This window comes from Salvelinus sp. IW2-2015, linkage group LG5, assembly GCF_002910315.2.
Source record: "Salvelinus sp. IW2-2015 linkage group LG5, ASM291031v2, whole genome shotgun sequence".
Taxonomy (NCBI): Eukaryota; Metazoa; Chordata; class Actinopteri; order Salmoniformes; family Salmonidae; genus Salvelinus; species Salvelinus sp. IW2-2015.
In genome coordinates, this window is record NC_036844.1 from 35,152,050 (window position 1) to 35,169,597 (window position 17,548).

At 43.3% G+C, this 17,548-nt stretch overlaps 1 protein-coding gene across 1 annotated transcript; it reads left to right on the forward strand.

Annotated features, from left to right (window-relative positions):
- Positions 1-3,668: 3,668 nt before the first annotated feature.
- Positions 3,669-17,323, forward strand: LOC111964436 (uncharacterized). The gene is made up of 2 exons (XM_023988339.2): positions 3,669-4,454; positions 15,321-17,323. The coding sequence occupies exons 1-2, from the start codon at positions 3,825-3,827 to the stop codon at positions 16,329-16,331; spliced, it is 1,641 nt and encodes a 546-aa protein (XP_023844107.2). The 5' UTR covers positions 3,669-3,824; the 3' UTR covers positions 16,332-17,323.
- The last annotated feature ends 225 nt before the right edge of the window (positions 17,324-17,548 follow it).

Here is a 17,548-nt window from a genome sequence, read left to right on the forward strand (position 1 = left end):
AAAACCAGTCTGGCCTAATCACATGATGTGACCAATGACATTGATTGATTGTAGACGTACAGTAGAGTGAGCTTACAAAAGATTGGGAACCAGTGACACATTTTTGGTTGCTTTGTACTGCAGCACCATTGATACAATGACATGGAGGTTAAAGTGCAGACTATCGAGTGTAATTGAGGGTATTGCAATCCAGTATCGGGGGAACCGTTTTAAAAATATACAGCCAATCAAAGTTTTGATATTTGTCCCATATTCCTAGCATGGCAATGTCACAAGCATTGATGTAGTCATTTGCGTACTATGAAGTATGGACCAAATACTCAATTTTACTACTTTAATACACATATACTGTAATGATATTTGGTTCAATACTTGTTGGCCAAAGAATTAAAAAATGCTTCACTCGTCAACAATAATTACGGAGGCACTGAATCTCTATGGGTGTCAATTGTTTGGTTGTTACCGTTTCGGTTTGGACAATTTTACTTATTTTGGTCTGTAAAGAAACCCATAGCTAACATATGGCTGGCTAGCTTTCTTTTGGACAGATGTACATTCCAGCAAACATACATTTTAGTCCCCAAACCCCCACTTAACATATTTCTTGATATATTAGCTGTACGTAGTGACACTTCTTAGAAATACATGAAGGATTTACCAACTTCCTCTTTAATTTTATAGACCTTGGCACTCTACAAAAAAAACATACATGTCATCCTGCTAACTCCTCTGAAAGGACACCCTGTTCTGGAAAAGACCCAAAGAGGTGTAACCAAAGCAACAGTACATAGTTGCCATAACAGTTACAGGAATAACCAGCCGTTGCATGTCTAATGGTGTCAAATGACCCAAAGCACATAACTAGTTTTGCTGACTCCTTCTGAAATAAATAATTGCCGGCATATGTACTGAAAAATTCACAATATAATCTCATCACCTGGTGATATGTGTAGGGTGGGCTTAAGGCACATTCATTCTACAGTTTTTTTATGTGTTGGTGTGCAAAATTCAAATCTGGAGCGCCAGAGTACGCTCAGATTGCCCTCGGCGGCATTGTAAATTCAGAGCGTTGTCAGATTGAGCGCTCCTAGGAACGACCAGAGGGCACACGGAACGGTCTGCTGAGGAAGTAGGTTGATCCGAGCGTTCGGGCCTTCACAGCGACAGTCAAGCAACCCAAAAGCTAACTGGCTGCATAACATTGGGCTACTTGCTAGCTACTTCCAGACACCAAAGAGAGAAAACACAGTTCTCTGACCATTTTACTCACCCTAGCAGAGCGTGACAGGCTTTTCATGTTATGCCGATTGCTGGTTAGCGGTTGTTTCATTTTATCCAGAGCTGGTTAGGCTGTTTTCATGTTATCCAGAGCTGGTTAGGGCTGTTTTCATGTTTATCGCAGAGCTGGTTAGGCTGTTTCATGTTATCCAGAGCTGGTTAGGCTGTGTTCATGTTATCACGAGCTGGTTAGGCTGTTTCTGATTATCCAGAAGCTGTTAGGCTGTGTTCATGTTATCCCAGAGCTGGTTAGCGCTGGTTTCATGTTATCCAGAGCTGGTTAGGCTGTTGTTCATGTTATCCAGAGCTGGTTAGGCTGTTTTCATGTTATCCAGAGCTGGTTAGGCTGTGTTTCATGTTATCCAAGCGGTTAGAAGGTGTCACATGTATCCAGAGCTGTTAGGGTGTTTTCATGTTATCCAGAGCTGGTTAGCTGTTTTCATGTTATCCAGAGCTGGTTAGGCTGGTTCATGTTATCCAGAGCTGGTTAGGCTGTTTTCATGTTATCCAGAGCTGGTTAGTCTGTGTCATGTTATCCAGAGCTGGTTAGGCTGTTTCATGTTATCCAGAGCTGGTTTAGGCTGTATTCATGTTATCCAGAGCTGGTTAGGCTGTTTTCATGTTATCCAGAGCTGGTTAGGCTGTGTTCATGTTATCCAGAGCTGGTTAGGCTGTTTTCATGTTATCCAGAGCTGGTTAGGCTGTTTCATGGTTATCCAGAGCTGGTTAGGCTAGTTCATGTTATCCAGAGCTGGTTAGGCTGTGTTCATGTTATCCAGAGCTGGTTAGGCTGTTTTCATGTTATCCAGAGCTGGTTAGGCTGTTTTCATGTTATCCAGAGCTGTTAGGCTGTGTTCATGTTATCCAGAGCTGGTTAGGCCTGTTCATGTTATCCAGAGCTGGTTAAGCTGTTTTCATGTTATTCCAGAGCTGGTTAGGCTGTTGTTCATGTTATCCAGAGCTGGTTAGGCTGTGTCTATGTTATCCAGAGCTGGTTAGGCTGTTTTCATGTTATCCAGAGCTGGTTAGGCTGTTTTCATGTTATCAGAGCTGGTTAGGCTGTGTTCATGTTATCCAGAGCTGGTTAGGTGTTTTCATGTTATCCAGGCGGTTAGGCTGTTTCATGTTATCCAGAGCTGGTTAGGCTTGTTTTCATGTTATCCAGAGCTGGTTAGGCTGCTTTTATGTATCCAGAGCTGGTTAGGCTGTTTTCATGTTATCCAGAGCTGGTTAGGCTGTTTTCATTGTTATCCAGAGCTGTTAGCTTGTTCATGTATCCAGAGCTGTTAGGCTTGGTCGTTATCCAGAGCTGTTAGGCTTTCATGTTACCAGAGCTGGTTAGGCTGTGTTCATGTTATCCAGAAGCTGGTTAGGCTGTTTTCATTATCCAGAGCTGTTAAGTTTTCATGTTATCCAGAGCTGGTTAGGCTGTTTTCATGTTATCCAGAGCTGGTTAGGCTGTTTTCATGTTATCCAGAGCTGCGTTTAGGCTGTTTCATGTTATCCAGAGCTGGTTAGGCTGTGTTCATGTTATCCAGAGCTGGTTAGGCTGTTTTCATGTTATCCAGAGCGTAGCGTTGAGTTTAGAGGCTGTGTTTTCATGTTATCCAGAGCTGGTTAGGCTGTTTTCATGTTATCCAGAGCTGGTTAGGCTGTTTCATGTTATCCAGAGCTGGTTAGGCTGTTTCATGTTATCCAGAGTGGTTAGGCTGTTTTCATGTTATCCAGAGTCTGGTTAGGCTTTTTCATGTTATCCAGAGCTGGTTAGGCTGTGTTCATGTTATCCAAGCTGGTTAGGCTTGTCATGTTATCCAGAGCTGGTTAGGCTGTTTTCATGTTATCCAGAGCTGGTAGGCTGTGTTTCATGTTATCAGAGCTTTAGGCTGTTTTCATGTTATCCAGAACGTTGGTGACTGTAACTGCTGCTGGCCAACAATTTAATGATGCTTTTTGCCAACATTTACTGGAAACCGGCCATATTCAACAGGTGTTGAGCGTTCCGTAAATTCATCAGTTATTCTGTGCGCTGGGTACACTCAGACGAGTGTCTGAGTGTGCCCGTGTGTTTCGGTAGTGATATCACAAGGTGTGACTGCATTCTTTTGATGGAAGATGCTTCAAAATAAACAAAACTACTAATTAGATCAGTGTCTTTCAATGTAAAACAACTCAATATGTTCTATTGAAATAAMTGTGTTAAATACAAAAGTCAGGAATTGTTTTATTTTCAAACATGAAGTTTCGGGGGTCAGGGATTGGGACAGAAATAGATGTATAAACAATAGGAGAGTTTCGGGTCAGGTGACATACCTTAGGAAACCAGTTTCACTTGGTAGCTGAGAGAGAGAGAAAGAAAGAAAGAAAGAGAGATGAAAACACTCCTCCCTATTCCGTCACTTTTTCATGGTAAACCCTATAAGTCAGAGATGTAGAGTAGGTGAGTTCTTCATTGTCAACATCTACCCTGTTCAGACTATACTCTCCTGTCTRTCTCTCTCCCTCCCTCRATCAACTCTATCCATCCATTCTACCAGGGCTCCATCAGGATGGTGTCGGCTGGGCTACAGATGCTGGGCGCGGCCCTGGCGATCATCGGCTGGCTGGGAAGCATCATCATCTGTGCTCTGCCCATGTGGAAGGTGACAGCTTTCATCGGAGCCAACATCATCACCGCTCAGGTCATCTGGGAAGGGTTATGGATGAACTGTGTGACCCAGAGCACGGGYCAGATGCAGTGTAAGGTCTACGACTCCCTCCTGGCCTTGCCCCAGGACCTGCAGGCCGCCAGGGCTCTGATCATAATCGCCATAATTGCCGGCCTGTTCGCCATCCTGCTGGGCATCGCCGGCGGGAAGTGCACCAACTTCGTGGATAACGAGAGGTCCAAGGCCAAGGTAGCCATCGCTAGCGGAGTCGTCTTCCTCATTGCTGCCCTTATGGTTCTGGTCCCTGTCTGCTGGTCGGCCAACACCATCATCCGAGACTTCTACAACCCCCTTTTGGTCGAGGCCCAGAGAAGGGAGCTGGGAGCCTCACTCTACATTGGCTGGGGCTCCGCAGGGCTGATGATCCTGGGCGGGGCGCTCCTCTGCTGCTCCTGCCCCCCCAAGGATGAGAACCACAATGTCAAGTACTCCAAGGCTGCTAGTTCCATGGCTGGCAGCAGCAGGGCCTACGTCTAGAGGGTTAGACACACCACAGACCACCACAGACCAGCACCAAGGGATGAGGGGATGGATAGCCTGCTGGGTGAGAGGACTGGGAGGTGGTGGTGTTGAACATGGGACTCTCCAGGTTGTTCACTGTGCTGTTTTAATGTTTTTACTGATGCTTTTGCCACATTCTTTGCAGTAATGAAGTTTCTCTCTTGTGTGAATTTGCTGATGGAGTTTTTTGCTTTTACTGTCATGTTCGACTGTGATACCAAAGTGAAATATAAGCGTCAATGTATGAGTGGGTTGACAGTGTGTTGGCTAAAGTATGTACGTTTCTAGTTAGTGTAAAATGTGATGTCAGTTACTGTGCAACCCATTTAGTCAAATGTAGAGGAATCCTTTTCTATCGCCTCAAGTCTACAATCAAACATCGTAAAAACAGAATTCCACTCACTTTTGAACACACTGTTATTATTCATTTGAAAGCATGTTTTTGGACTCTTTCTAGAATGTTTGTTGATAAACAACTGGCACGTTCATGAATTAGGGAAGGTTGGATTTAACTGTTTGATTAATATTGTTTTCTGTTTTTGTATGTCACCTTCCGACTGTCACATGGATTTGTTTTGTTTTTAATCACTCAGTACTACCATATATTATTATTAATATTATTCTATATTATCCACATCCTAACACATCCTAAAACCGATATATTAAGTATTCTATTATTCCAAGTAAATGTTTTAATAAACAATTATATTTCAAAGTCAGACTATTATTGTTGGATCCTTTTTTAAACTTGAACTCATAATGACTGTTTGTTTTCCTGTGGGGAAGAGCACAATGTGTATGTGTGTGTGTCACCAAAAGTATGTGTAGTGTGACGCACACAAAACAACTTGTTGGGCAGTGCTGCACTCAAATATTTGTGCATGAAGGAATCTGTGCAAACAGGTATGTTACTAAGAGATGTGACAATGTGGCCTACTTCAGAGGGAATGCTACAAATCAACAAACAGAGAGGGGGAAAAGAGGTAGAAACAGAGAGGGGGAGATGAAGTATAAGAGGTAGAAACAGAGAGGGGGAGATGAAGTATCAAGAAGGTAATAACAGAGAGGGAAGTGGATGAAGTATAGAGGTAGAAACAGAGAGGGGGAGATGAAACAGTATAAGAGGTAGAAACAGAGAGGGGGAGATGAAGTATTAAGAGGTAGAAACAGAGAGGGGGAGATGAAGAAGAGTAGAACAGAGAGGGGGAGATTGAAGAGGGTGAAAAGAGAGGGGGAGAATGAAGAGGGGTAGAAACAGAGAGGGGGAGATGAAGAGGTAGAAACAGAGAGGGGGAGATGAAGAGGTAGAACAGAGGGGAGTAGAGTAGACAGAGAAGGGCGATGATGCAAAGGAGGGTAGAAACAGAGTGGGGAGATGAAGAAGAAGAGTAGAAACAGAGAGGGGGAGGATGAAGAGGTTAGAAACAGAGAGGGGGAGATGAAGAAGAAGAGGTAAACAGAGAGGGGAGATGAGAGGTAGGAACAGGAAGGTGGAGTAATGAAGAAGAAGAGTAGAAACAGAGAAGGCGGAGATGAGAAGAGGTAGAAACAGAAGGTGGAGATGAAGAAAGAAGGAGGTAGAAACAGAGAGGTGGAGAGGAAGAAGAAGAAGGAGGTAGAAACAGAGAGGGGGAGATGCGAGAAGAAGGAGGTAGAAACAAGCGGGGGAGATGAAGAAGAAGGGGTAGAAACAGCAGAGGGAGAGACGAGAAGAGTAGAAACCGAGAGGGGAGATGAAGGAGAAAGGCGTAGAAAACAGAGAGGGGGAGATGAAGAAGAGAGAGGTAGAAACAGAGAGGGGGAAATGAAGTAAGAAAAGGTAGAAAGCAGAGAGGGAATGAAGAAAGGAAGTTAGAAACAGAGAGGGGGAGATGAAGAAAAAGGGTTAGAAAGCAGAGAGGGTCGAGATGAAGAAGAAGAGGTTAGAAACAGAGAGGGGGAGATGAAAGAAGAGGAAGTAGAAACGAAGAGGGGAGATGAAGAAGAAGAGAGGTAGAAACAGAGAGGGGGGAGATGAAGGAAGAAGAGGTAGACAGAGAGGGTGAGTTGAAGAAGAAGAGGTAGAAACAGAGAGGGGAGATGAAGAGGTAAACAGAGCAGGGGGAGATGAAGACGTTAGAACAGAGAGGGGGAGATGAGACAGATGACAGTAGAAACAGAGAGGGGAGATGAAGAAAGAGTAAGTAGAACAAGAGAGGGCGGAAGATGTTAAGAAGAAAGGTAGAAACCCAGAGAGGGGGAGAATGAAGAAGAGGTAGAAACAGAGAGGGGGAGATGAAGAGAAGAGGTAGAAACAGAGAGGGGGAGATGAAGAAGAGGTAGAACAGAGAGGGGGAGATGAAGATGAGTAGAAAACAGAGAGGGGGAGATGAAGAAGAGGAAGAGGTAGAAACAGAGAGGGGGAAGATGAAGAGGTAGAAACAGAGAGGGTGGAGATGAGAGGTAGAAACAGAGAGGGGGAGTTGAAGAAGAAGAGGTAGTAAACAGAGGGGGATGAGAGGTAGACAGAGAGGGAGATGAAGAGAGAGGTTAGAAACAGAGAGGGGGAGATGAAGAAGAGGAGTAGAAACAGAGAGGGGGAGATGAAGAAGAGGAAGTAGAACAGAGAGGGGGAGATGAAGAAGAGGAAGTAGAACAGAGAGGGGGAGATGAGAAGAAGAGGTAGAAACAGAGAGGGGGAGATGAAGAAGAGAGGTAGAAACAAGAGAGGGGTAGATGAAGAAGAAGAGGTAGAAACAGAGAGGGGAGAGAGTAGTAAACAGAGGTGAAGAAGAGGGAAACAGAGGGGGAGATGAAGAGGTAGAAACAGAGAGGGGGAGATGAAGAAGAAGAGGATGAAACAGAGAGGTGGAGATGAAGAAGAAGAGGTAGAAACAGAGAGGGGGAGATGAAGAAGAAGAGGTAGAAACAGAGAGGTGCGTGTTAAGAGGTTTCAAGCAGTGTTAGCAGCCCTGAGAAAAAATCACATTAAAGCCTCCTCTTTAGATTCTGGCATGCACATCCCAGAGAGCCATCCCAGTAAGCTAAATTACGTTGAAAGTACATATTTTTCAGACGTTGAAGTTAGGTTAATTTTAGGTTCTGAATGAAAGTTGAAAAGACAATTTTGATTGCAAAATATATATTTTTATTATTATTTCTCCCATCTGTCACTTGCACTTATTTGAACTTTTTCCAAAAGCTTTACAACTGGCAGCTAGTGATGGGTCATTCGCGAACGAGTCGACTCTAAGAGCCGGCTCTTGTAGGTGAACGTTGGGAGCRGGCTCGCATATCAGAAGAACCAAATCTATTTATAAAAATATAAAACATTAAGATATGAATAATCKAAATATTTAAATGAATAGAATGAACTAATTCAAAGAATGAAAAAATAAATAAAATAATATAGGCATAAATGCTCAAACGCACACATTCGTTCTGACTGTCTGCTCAGACTAACAGCCTCACCTGTTGTTCRTGTCAATCAGACACGCAGTGTCAACCAATGAACCAAAGATGCGTGAGGGAGGGCCGAGCCAACTCACTCACAGTCACACACTTAGCTGCCGAGGAGAGAGAGGAAGGACAGCTGTGAAAACAACAGCTGGAAAATGAGTCGGAAGCACAGTAACATTTGGATGCATTTTAATAATGTAGACAATGTTAAAGCACAGTGTAGAATTTGCCAAAACAAAATCTCCTATAAAGTTGGTTCTACACACAACCTACACCGGCATATGCGAACTGTCCACCCAACTGTGAAGCTAGCTGTAGCGGAGCTTCGAGAAARTAGTGCTAGTGAGAGATGTATCCACTCGGTCAAGTAGGCCTACTCCACGACCCACAGCAACGCAGTCTTCTATGGACCAGTTTATGCAAAAGTCTATGTCTGCAGCAAAACAAGGCCAAATTGATATTGCATTGGCTAAAACGATTGACACCGATTTCCAGCCATTTTCGATTGTGGAGGACAGAGATTTTAGAAATTATAGCAATAGTCTAAATTTGGGCATGAATAGCATGCCCAAATTAAACTGCTTGCTACTCGGGCCCAGAAGATATGATATGCATATAAGATTTGGATAGAAAACACTCTAAAGTTTCCAAAACTCTTAAAATAGTGTCTGTGAGTATAACAGAACTGATTTGGCAGGCGAAAACCTGAGAAAAATCCATTCAGGAAGTAGTTTTCTTTTTGGTTTTCTAGTTTTCTATTCAATGCCATTACAGTATCCATTGACTTAGGACTCAAATTGCAGTTCCTATGCCTTCCACTAGATGTCAACAGTCTTTAGAAATTGTTTCAGGCTTGTATTCTGAAAAATTAGGAAGTAAGAGCAGTCTGAACGAGTGGACCCTAAAGTGTCACAGAGCTTTTTCATGCGCCCGACCGAGAGTGTGCCTTTCTTGTTTACCTTTTATATTGACGACGTTATTGTCCGGTTGAAATATTATCGATTATTTAGGCTAAAAACAACCTCATTTTATAATGAGTGTTTCTGTATTTGAATTTGGCGCCCTGCAGTTTCACTGGCTGTTGACGACGTCCCACATACCCAAGTGAGGTTAACTCCTTGTTAATCCAGCCCTAGTGTCAAATTTCAAAAAGGCTTTACGGCAAAAAAACACCATCCTATTATCTGAGGACAGCGCCCCGCATACAAACACATGAAAATAATTTTTCAACCAGGCAGGTGCGACACAAAAGTCAGAAATAACGATATAATAAATGCCTTACCTTTGAAGATCTTCTTCTTTTTGCAATCCCAAATGTCTCAGTGACACAATGAATGGTCATTTTGTTCGATAAATTCCTTCTTTATAGCCCCAAAATGTCAATTTATTTGTCGCGTTTGATTCAGAAATACACCGGTTCCAACTCGCCCAACATGCCTACAAAGTATCTAATAATTTACCTGTAAACTTGGTCCAAACATTTCAAACAACGTTCCTAATCCAACCTCAGGTATCCCAAAATGTAAATGATCGCTAAAATTTAAGACGGGATAATCTGTTTCCAATACCGAAGAAAAATAACATGGAGTGTGCTCCTGTTCACGTGCAACAAAAGACTTGGGACCTTCAGAGTGACACGTACAAAGACAGCAGTACTTCTTAATTTCTCAAAAGAAAAACATCGACCAATTTCTAAAGACTGTTGACATCTAGTGGAAGCCATAGGAACTGCAACCAGGTTCCTAATAAATAGGGTTTCCAATTGAAAGCCATTGGAAAATCCTATGACCTCAATTCTTTTCCCCCTGGATGGTTTGCCTGCCAAATCAGTTCTGTTATACTCACAGACATTATTTTAACAGTTTTAGAAACTTTAGAGCGTGTTCTATCCAAATCTACCAATTATATGCATATCCTAGCTTGTGGACCTGAGTAACAGGCAGTTTACATTGGGCATGCTTTTCATCCGGACGTCAAAATACTGTCCCCTAGCCTTAAGAAGTTTTAAGGTAGAGCATGATTTCATTAAAAAAAAATATTAGAATTGTTTTAACACAAATCAAAGTCAAACTTTCGCAAAGTGTTTGATGCAAAACACATTTTTTAAAGAGCCGGCTCTTTTTGGTGAGCTTAGCTGAACGAGCGGAATACCCATCACTACTGGAAGAAATTATGTTTAAAGTAGCCCAAATAATTGAAAAACCAACAAACCACTTTAACTACAATAACATTCTCAGTAACGGCTACATAGTTCTTTATTTCTTGCTATGACTGTGATATGTTGTTGTTCATCTACCTTAGTTGAATGCACTGACTAAGTCGCTCTGGATATGAGCATCTGCTGAATGACCAAAATGTAAACGTTAAAACAAACACTTGTAATGCATGCTGGGTATTATTGTAATGAACTCCGCCCCCAAACAGGTACATATTTGGTCGATCCAGACCAGACAAAATCTAAACAGTGACTTCAGAAAGTATTCACACGCCTTGACTTATTAAATTGAGATTGATTTTTCCGCTGGCCTAGACACAATACCCCATAATGTAAAAGTGGAAATATGTTTTTCAAAAATATATATACAGTACCAGTRATAAAGTGTTAAACAAATCAAAATATATTTTATATTCAAGATTCTTCAAAGTATCCACCCTTTGCATTGATGACAGCTTGGTACACTTTTGGCATTCTCTATTTATATTCTATAAAATATATTTTGATGTATTTAACACTTTTTTGACTACTACATGAATCCATAWGCGTTATTTCATAGTTTGGATGTCTTCKCTATTATTCTACAATGTAGAAAACAGCAAAAATAAAGAAAAACCATGGAATGAGTAGGTGTGTCCAAACTTTTGAATGGTACTCTACCTGAAGAACCGTGGGCTAAATCAAAGACTGACATTGTATGCATGAAAGGAGCGGCGCCAATTGTGGTTATTCCAAAAAGCACCAACAGACTTTACAAAGCTCAGTACCTTCTAGTCAAAGAAGCTGAAAAGGGTATCATTCCCATTCATAGTGCGAAAGAAGTGCACTGGTTCCCTGCACGAATTCGCCCTATAACACACCAATTTTACCTGTTAGAAAACCATCTGGTGATGATCATTTTGTGCAAGACCTAAGAATAGTCAAATCAAATCAAGTTTATTTTATATAGCCCTTCGTACATCAGCTAATATCTCGAAGTGCTGTACAGAAACCCAGCCTAAAACCCCAAACAGCAAGCAATGCAGGTGTAGAAGCACGGTGGCTAGGAAAAACTCCCTAGAAAGGCCAAAACCTAGGAAGAAACCTAGAGAGGAACCAGGCTATGAGGYGTGGCCAGTCCTCTTCTGGCTGTGCCGGGTGGAGATTATAACAGAACTATGCCAAGATGTTCAAAATATTCATAAGTGACAAGCATGGTCAAATAATAATCKTGAATAATTTTCAGTTGGCTTTTCATAGCCGATCATTAAGAGTTGAAAATAGCAGGTCTGGGACAGGTGGCGGTTCCATAACCGCAGGCAGAACAGTTGAAACTGGAATAGCAGCAAGGCCAGGTGGACTGGGGATGCTGTACATGCTAGATTACCCCTGGTGCCTAACACTGTTACCATTTTATSCCAGATGCCTCCAGGTAGTTGTTTTTCAGTCATTGATTTAGATAATGCTTTCTTCTTTTCTCTTCTCTTCTTTTGTTACTCCTGGAGGGAGTATTTTGGTTCAGTATGTTGACGATTTTTGTCTGTTTGCTTGTATTAAAGGAGATACAGTATATTCGAAATGTATTCAGACCCCCTTCCATTTTCCACATTTTGTTAGGTTACAACCCTAATTTAAAATGTATTAAATWATTTATTTTTCTCAGCAATCTACACAAAATACCCCATGATGACAAAGCAAAAACAGGTTTTTAGACATTTTAGCAACTTTATAAAAACAAAAAACAGTTGAAGTCGGAAGTTTACATACACTTAGGTTGGAGTCATTAAAACTCGTTTTTCAACCACTCCACAAATGTCTTGTTAACAAACTATAGTTTCGGCAAGTCGGTTAGGACATCTACTTTGTGCATGACACAAGTCATTTTTCCAACAATTGTTTACAGACAGATTATTTCACTTATTTCACTCATAATTCACTGTATCACAATTCCAGTGGGTCAGTGGTTTACATACACAAGGTTGACTGTGCCTTTAGTTAAACAGCTTGGAACATTCCAGAAAATGATGTCATGGCTTTAGAAGCTTCCGATAGGCTAATTGACATAATTTGAGTCAATTGGAGGTGTACTTGTGGATGTATTTCAAGGCCTACCTTCAACCTCAGTGCCTCTTTGCTTGACATCATGGGAAAATCAAAAGAAATCAACCAAGACCTCAGAATAACAATTGAAGACCTCCACAAGTCTGGTTCATCCTTGGGAGCAATTTCCAAACGGCGGAAGGTACAACATTCATCTGTACAAACAATAGTACGCAAGTATAAACACCATGGGACCACACAGCCGTCATGCCACTCAGGAAGGAGACGCGTTCTGTCTCCTAAAGATGAACGTACTTTGGTGCGAAAAGTGCAAATCAATCCAAGAACAACAGCAAAGGACCTTGTGAAGATGCTGGAGGAAACGGGTACAAAATTATCTTCACCCACAGTAAAACGAGTCCTATATCGACATAACCTGAAAGGCCGCTCAGCAAGGAAGAAGCCACTGACATAACAGTTGGATAACACGCGGTGGACCAGGCATCGGGGGGGGGTGCGGTGGACCGGGCGTCGGGGGTATGCGGTGGGCCGGGGCCATCCCTATAGAAGGGAGGGATGTGTTTTCTGTTTGTCGACATTGACATAGTTTATTATTGTGGTGTTGATAACGCAAACCATGATATTGAAGTGCTCAAAGTCTGTATAACTTGTTTATTGGTTGTGTGGTGTATTGGCACAGAAACCTGTTGGTGGAAAATCTGTTTCATATATTTTATATAATTATAAATATGGCATCAAAATGTTGAAAATCTGATTTCCCCCTAACTGAAAACAGGCAGGGAAAGTGAGCTCGTCTGTGGTGGTCAACGAACCGTCAACCTTCTGGCCCGTAGCCCTGCGTGGCATCGACTATGCCACAAAAGCATGCAAGAAACTGTCAAGATGGTGCCGACAGATAGGGCAGCTCTGCTTCTTGCTCCTAAGCAACTTTGTCCTACAAGCATTTCGCTACACCCGCAATAACATCTACTAAACATATGTATGTGACAAATAACAGTTGGTTTGATTTGAAAAGCATGCTTTAGTGGCAAAGTCAATATCAACATTTATAAACACAGGGTCACTACAGTTGTTATTTGTGCTCATTAACTTTATTTTGTGTTCAATGTATTTTACAGTACACAGGGAGGGTCATGTGATACTGTTTACTTTGGGGGGGGGGGGGTGCATTTTTTATTATGACACCTTGAGTTGGACCAGCCCCTCCCCCCTTACATGACACTCTACACAGCTTGCATTTCCATCTGTCCCTTGCATTACACTGGCAACAAGCAGGATACTGTTTTCAGTGTCAACAACATAGATTTACCAGATAAGAGCACGCACGCACGCACGCACGCACACACACACACACACACACACACTTAAATGTGCAATTTCCAGTTATGTGACAAAACAAGCAGCACATAGTGTAGAGAATAGTTGTACCATCTAAATCTTGTGTTTTCAGCTGTTTGAAGCTGGTGTGCAAAACTGAGAGTAAAAGATGCAAAAAATAAACTTAAGGGAAGTATAGAAATAGCGCACATAGAAACAGATCTATATAGTGCTTCTTAGACTTGCTTTCAATGAGAATTACATATCTTTAACTCACATTTCTATGTGAATTTGGTCAGGTCGCCCAAAAAGTTCCACAGTGCAGCTTTAAAAACAAGACATACTGTCTGAATCACCATCAGCAGCAGTCAGATTATTTGCACCATAACACTTTAAATTATAGTAATTCGTAGCACCAGTCTCTATGGTCCTTTCTAATCTCATAACTGACAGCATGGAATCTGAAACACCCCTTGGCCACACAAAGCCTCCTTCACAACTCCACAAGAAAGGGAAGTGTTTCTGAAGTCTGGGAGTGGGGGAGTATGGTTACAAACAGTTTTTTCTAGATGCCGTTTTTTTTTGTTGGAACAAAAAGTTTTTTCTTTCAGCCGATCCTGTTACACTAATCCCTCCTCCGTCACGTCACATCTCTCCTCTCCTGTCACATCCCTCCTCCCTCTGTCACATCCCTCCTCCCTCTGTCACACTCTGCTCAATGTGTCCCTTCAAACACACACACACATGCACACCACACATACAACACGTGCAAAATCTGACACAAATTCTATCTGTCCCTCACATATTGTAATAATTGTTATCAAATTAAACCCAAATGAAGAAATCAAAAGTCTGGCAAAATCTGAAATGTTACGTAAGATATTCATGAGGGCATCAACTAAGGAACATTGCCTGAATAAAGTACTATCTTAGTCTAAAGCATTTGTTAAACTTCCATCATGTTCCACGACCCATAATGCTTTGCATCATGCCCCGCCCTAATTGCCCAGAGAAGAACTTGGGGCGAGTTCAGCAGGATGTAACTTTTTGGAACGTTCAGATAGAAATTGGCTATGTAGAACAAACATGTCTCTCTGACACGTCGGCCCTATTCATGGAATTTCTATCTGCAACGTTCGAGAAGGTTTTTCAACTGAACGTGGCCCTGCTGGGCTAGAAGATGATGTCACAGGCATATATCTCATATCTCCCCCCCCCCCCCCCCCCCCCCCCCAGAGGGAGGTGTGGTGTATATACACCTGCTCACTGTCACCCAGGTGGATACTCAGGAGACAGAGAAGACAATACTGACGCCACCATTCACAGAGAGAGCGTTTGAGAGGAGGGAGGGAGGAAGAGGAGGGAAAGACTGATAGAGGAGGAGGGAGAAAAAGAGAAAATAGAGAGGTAGAGAGAGAGAGGTAAAGAGAGGGACGGGAAGAGAGTCAGGTGTAGCAGAACAGGTATAGAGACACAGATACACCCAGAGGTAGGCAGGTAGGAACTGTACGCAGGAACAGACGCCTGTAACAGGTGAGCAAGGCAGCAATCTGGGATCTCTGTCATCTCTGGTGACCTACTATACATAACAGCAGCTTAGCGGAGGGAGAGAAGAGGCTGAAACTGAAGAAGGGTCAGCTGAAAAAAAAGACACTGCCAACCATTAAAGGACTGAGAGACGGGAGGAAACGGGAAGTGACTAAAGAATGTTTCAGTTCAGGACTCACAGACCCTGAACAATCCAAAGGGAGTGCCAATAGAGTAGATAGGGACTGTGAGACACAGAGGCGTGCGAACGTCAGACTTTCTAAGGACTCTGACTGACAACAACCAGCAAACAGCTAGAGAGACAGTGTGTTCTCTCCTCTGCCCCCTCTAACATGGTCTCTCTGGGGATCCAGATGCTGGGCAGCGCCCTGAGCCTGCTGGGCTGGGTGGGGGTCATCCTGACCTGTATCCTGCCCATGTGGAGGGTCACGGCCTTCATTGGAGCCACCATCATCACGTCTCAGACCATCTGGGAGGGTATCTGGATGAGCTGCGTGGTCGAGAGCACGGGCCAGATGCAGTGTAAACCATACGACTCCCTCCTGGCCCTGTCCTCCGACCTCCAAGCCGCCAGAGCGCTCACCGTCCTCGCCATCGCCACGGGCGCTGCCGGGCTCCTACTGGCCTTCGTCGGGGGGAAGTGCACTCGGTTTCTGGACGAGCAAGGGGGCGGGGTCAAAGAACGGGTTGCCGTGACAGCGGGCGCGGTGTTGATCGCCACGGGGGTGCTGTGCCTGATCCCCACTTCGTGGGCTGCTGGGGCGGTGGTGCAGGGGTTCTACAGCTCCACCACCGATGCCCAGCGGAGGGAGATCGGGGCGTGTCTATACATCGGCTGGGGGGCATCCATCCTTCTCATCCTGGGAGGGGGGCTGTTCATCAGCTCCTCCTGCCCCCTCAGGGCCCACGACGAGGATAAGAGCCCCTCTGTTCGCTACCTGGTGGTTCGCTCTTCCAACGGAGCCGCCTCCAGCCAGGCAGCAGCCTCCCAGCACAGCAGGGGACCATCCACAAAGTCCCAGGCCAACGACAAAATGGCCTTTACCAGGTCTCACAGCAGCCAGGCAGCATCTGCCAAGTCTCAGCCCTGGGGAGTGGTGAAAACCAGGCCTCCCTGGGAGGAGGACGGGCTAGGTGTGGTAGAGCAGGACTACAGGCCGGGGTCTGGGGGGAGTAAGGCACCGTCTACAAAGTCTCAGTTGAAAAGACTGGAGTCTCAGGAGAGTTTAGCAGACAAGTCTCAACCCAGTGAGGATGAATCCTTAAACCCAACTAAGACCTATCTCTGAGACCACACACACACACACACACACAGCATGGTTTATGGAAAATATGGACATTAACTATGCCTGTGTGTACTTGTTTTGTGTGTAAAAAGTGATATTAGACATTTTAATATTTGATGAAGGATATAACTGGCACTGAAAGTTAGGTTTTCTTTTTATTAGTTGGGTTTGTTTGTGACATGTAAAAGCTTTTCCATGTTTTGTTGATGTAATAATGTATGTAAAGAAAAGTCTACTTCCCTTGATGTGAATATGTTTTCAGTCCCTTTAACAATGACCAGACATATACAGTAAGACTATTGATTAGTGTTTATATGAAGCTTCTTGGTTCTGCAGTTTGTTTCATAGCTTCATTTTGACACATTTAAAATACCATTTCCTCTTTCACGTGCAAAACGCAGAATCAGTTCAATATGAATTAGTATGTGACCAGCTACGCTATGGAAAGCCCCAGCTGGAACAAACCAGTTTGACAGAGAGTGAGTTGAGGCTGAGCTCACACCAATGGTTTGCATTGTGTTGGGGAGCGATAAAATGCTGTGTCCCGAATGGCATCCTATTGCCTATGCAGTGCACTACTTTTGACCAGGGCTCATAGGGAATAGGGTGCAATTTGGGATAGACTCCATGATGTTCGTGAAGGATTCAAATGTGAGTTTCACCAGATCATGGACATGTGACGTCTGGGTTTTGTTTATTAAAATACGGATGTTTTCCTGTTTACCCTGAACAAGTATATCTCTACCATGAGGCGGGGATCAAATGTACTGTCGGCCTACATGCTTCTAGCCTACTAAACCGAATGTAACAAACACAAGCTCTGTTTTGCCAAATTAGGATGACAATGCAGGTTTGAGCTCCCTCTGGTGTCTGGATGGGTTTGTACATGAACACAGTAACTCTCATTGACTTAAAGGGTATATATTAATGAGCAGGAGAAAACCCTCAGGCCCCAAGGACTGAATGTACAATATTAATAAATGTTTGGAACCCCTTGTGGTCTCACCTGGTCCATATATTGCTTTCATGGTAAGGAAACAAGTCATGTAGTCATTTGGGTGAGCTACCCCTTCATTGACAAACATTCATTTGGGTGAGCTACCCCTTCATTGACAAACATTCATTTGGCTGAGCTACCCCTTCATTGACAAACATTCATTTGGGTGAGCTACCCCTTCATTGACAAACATTCATTTGGGTGAGCTACCCCTTCATTGACA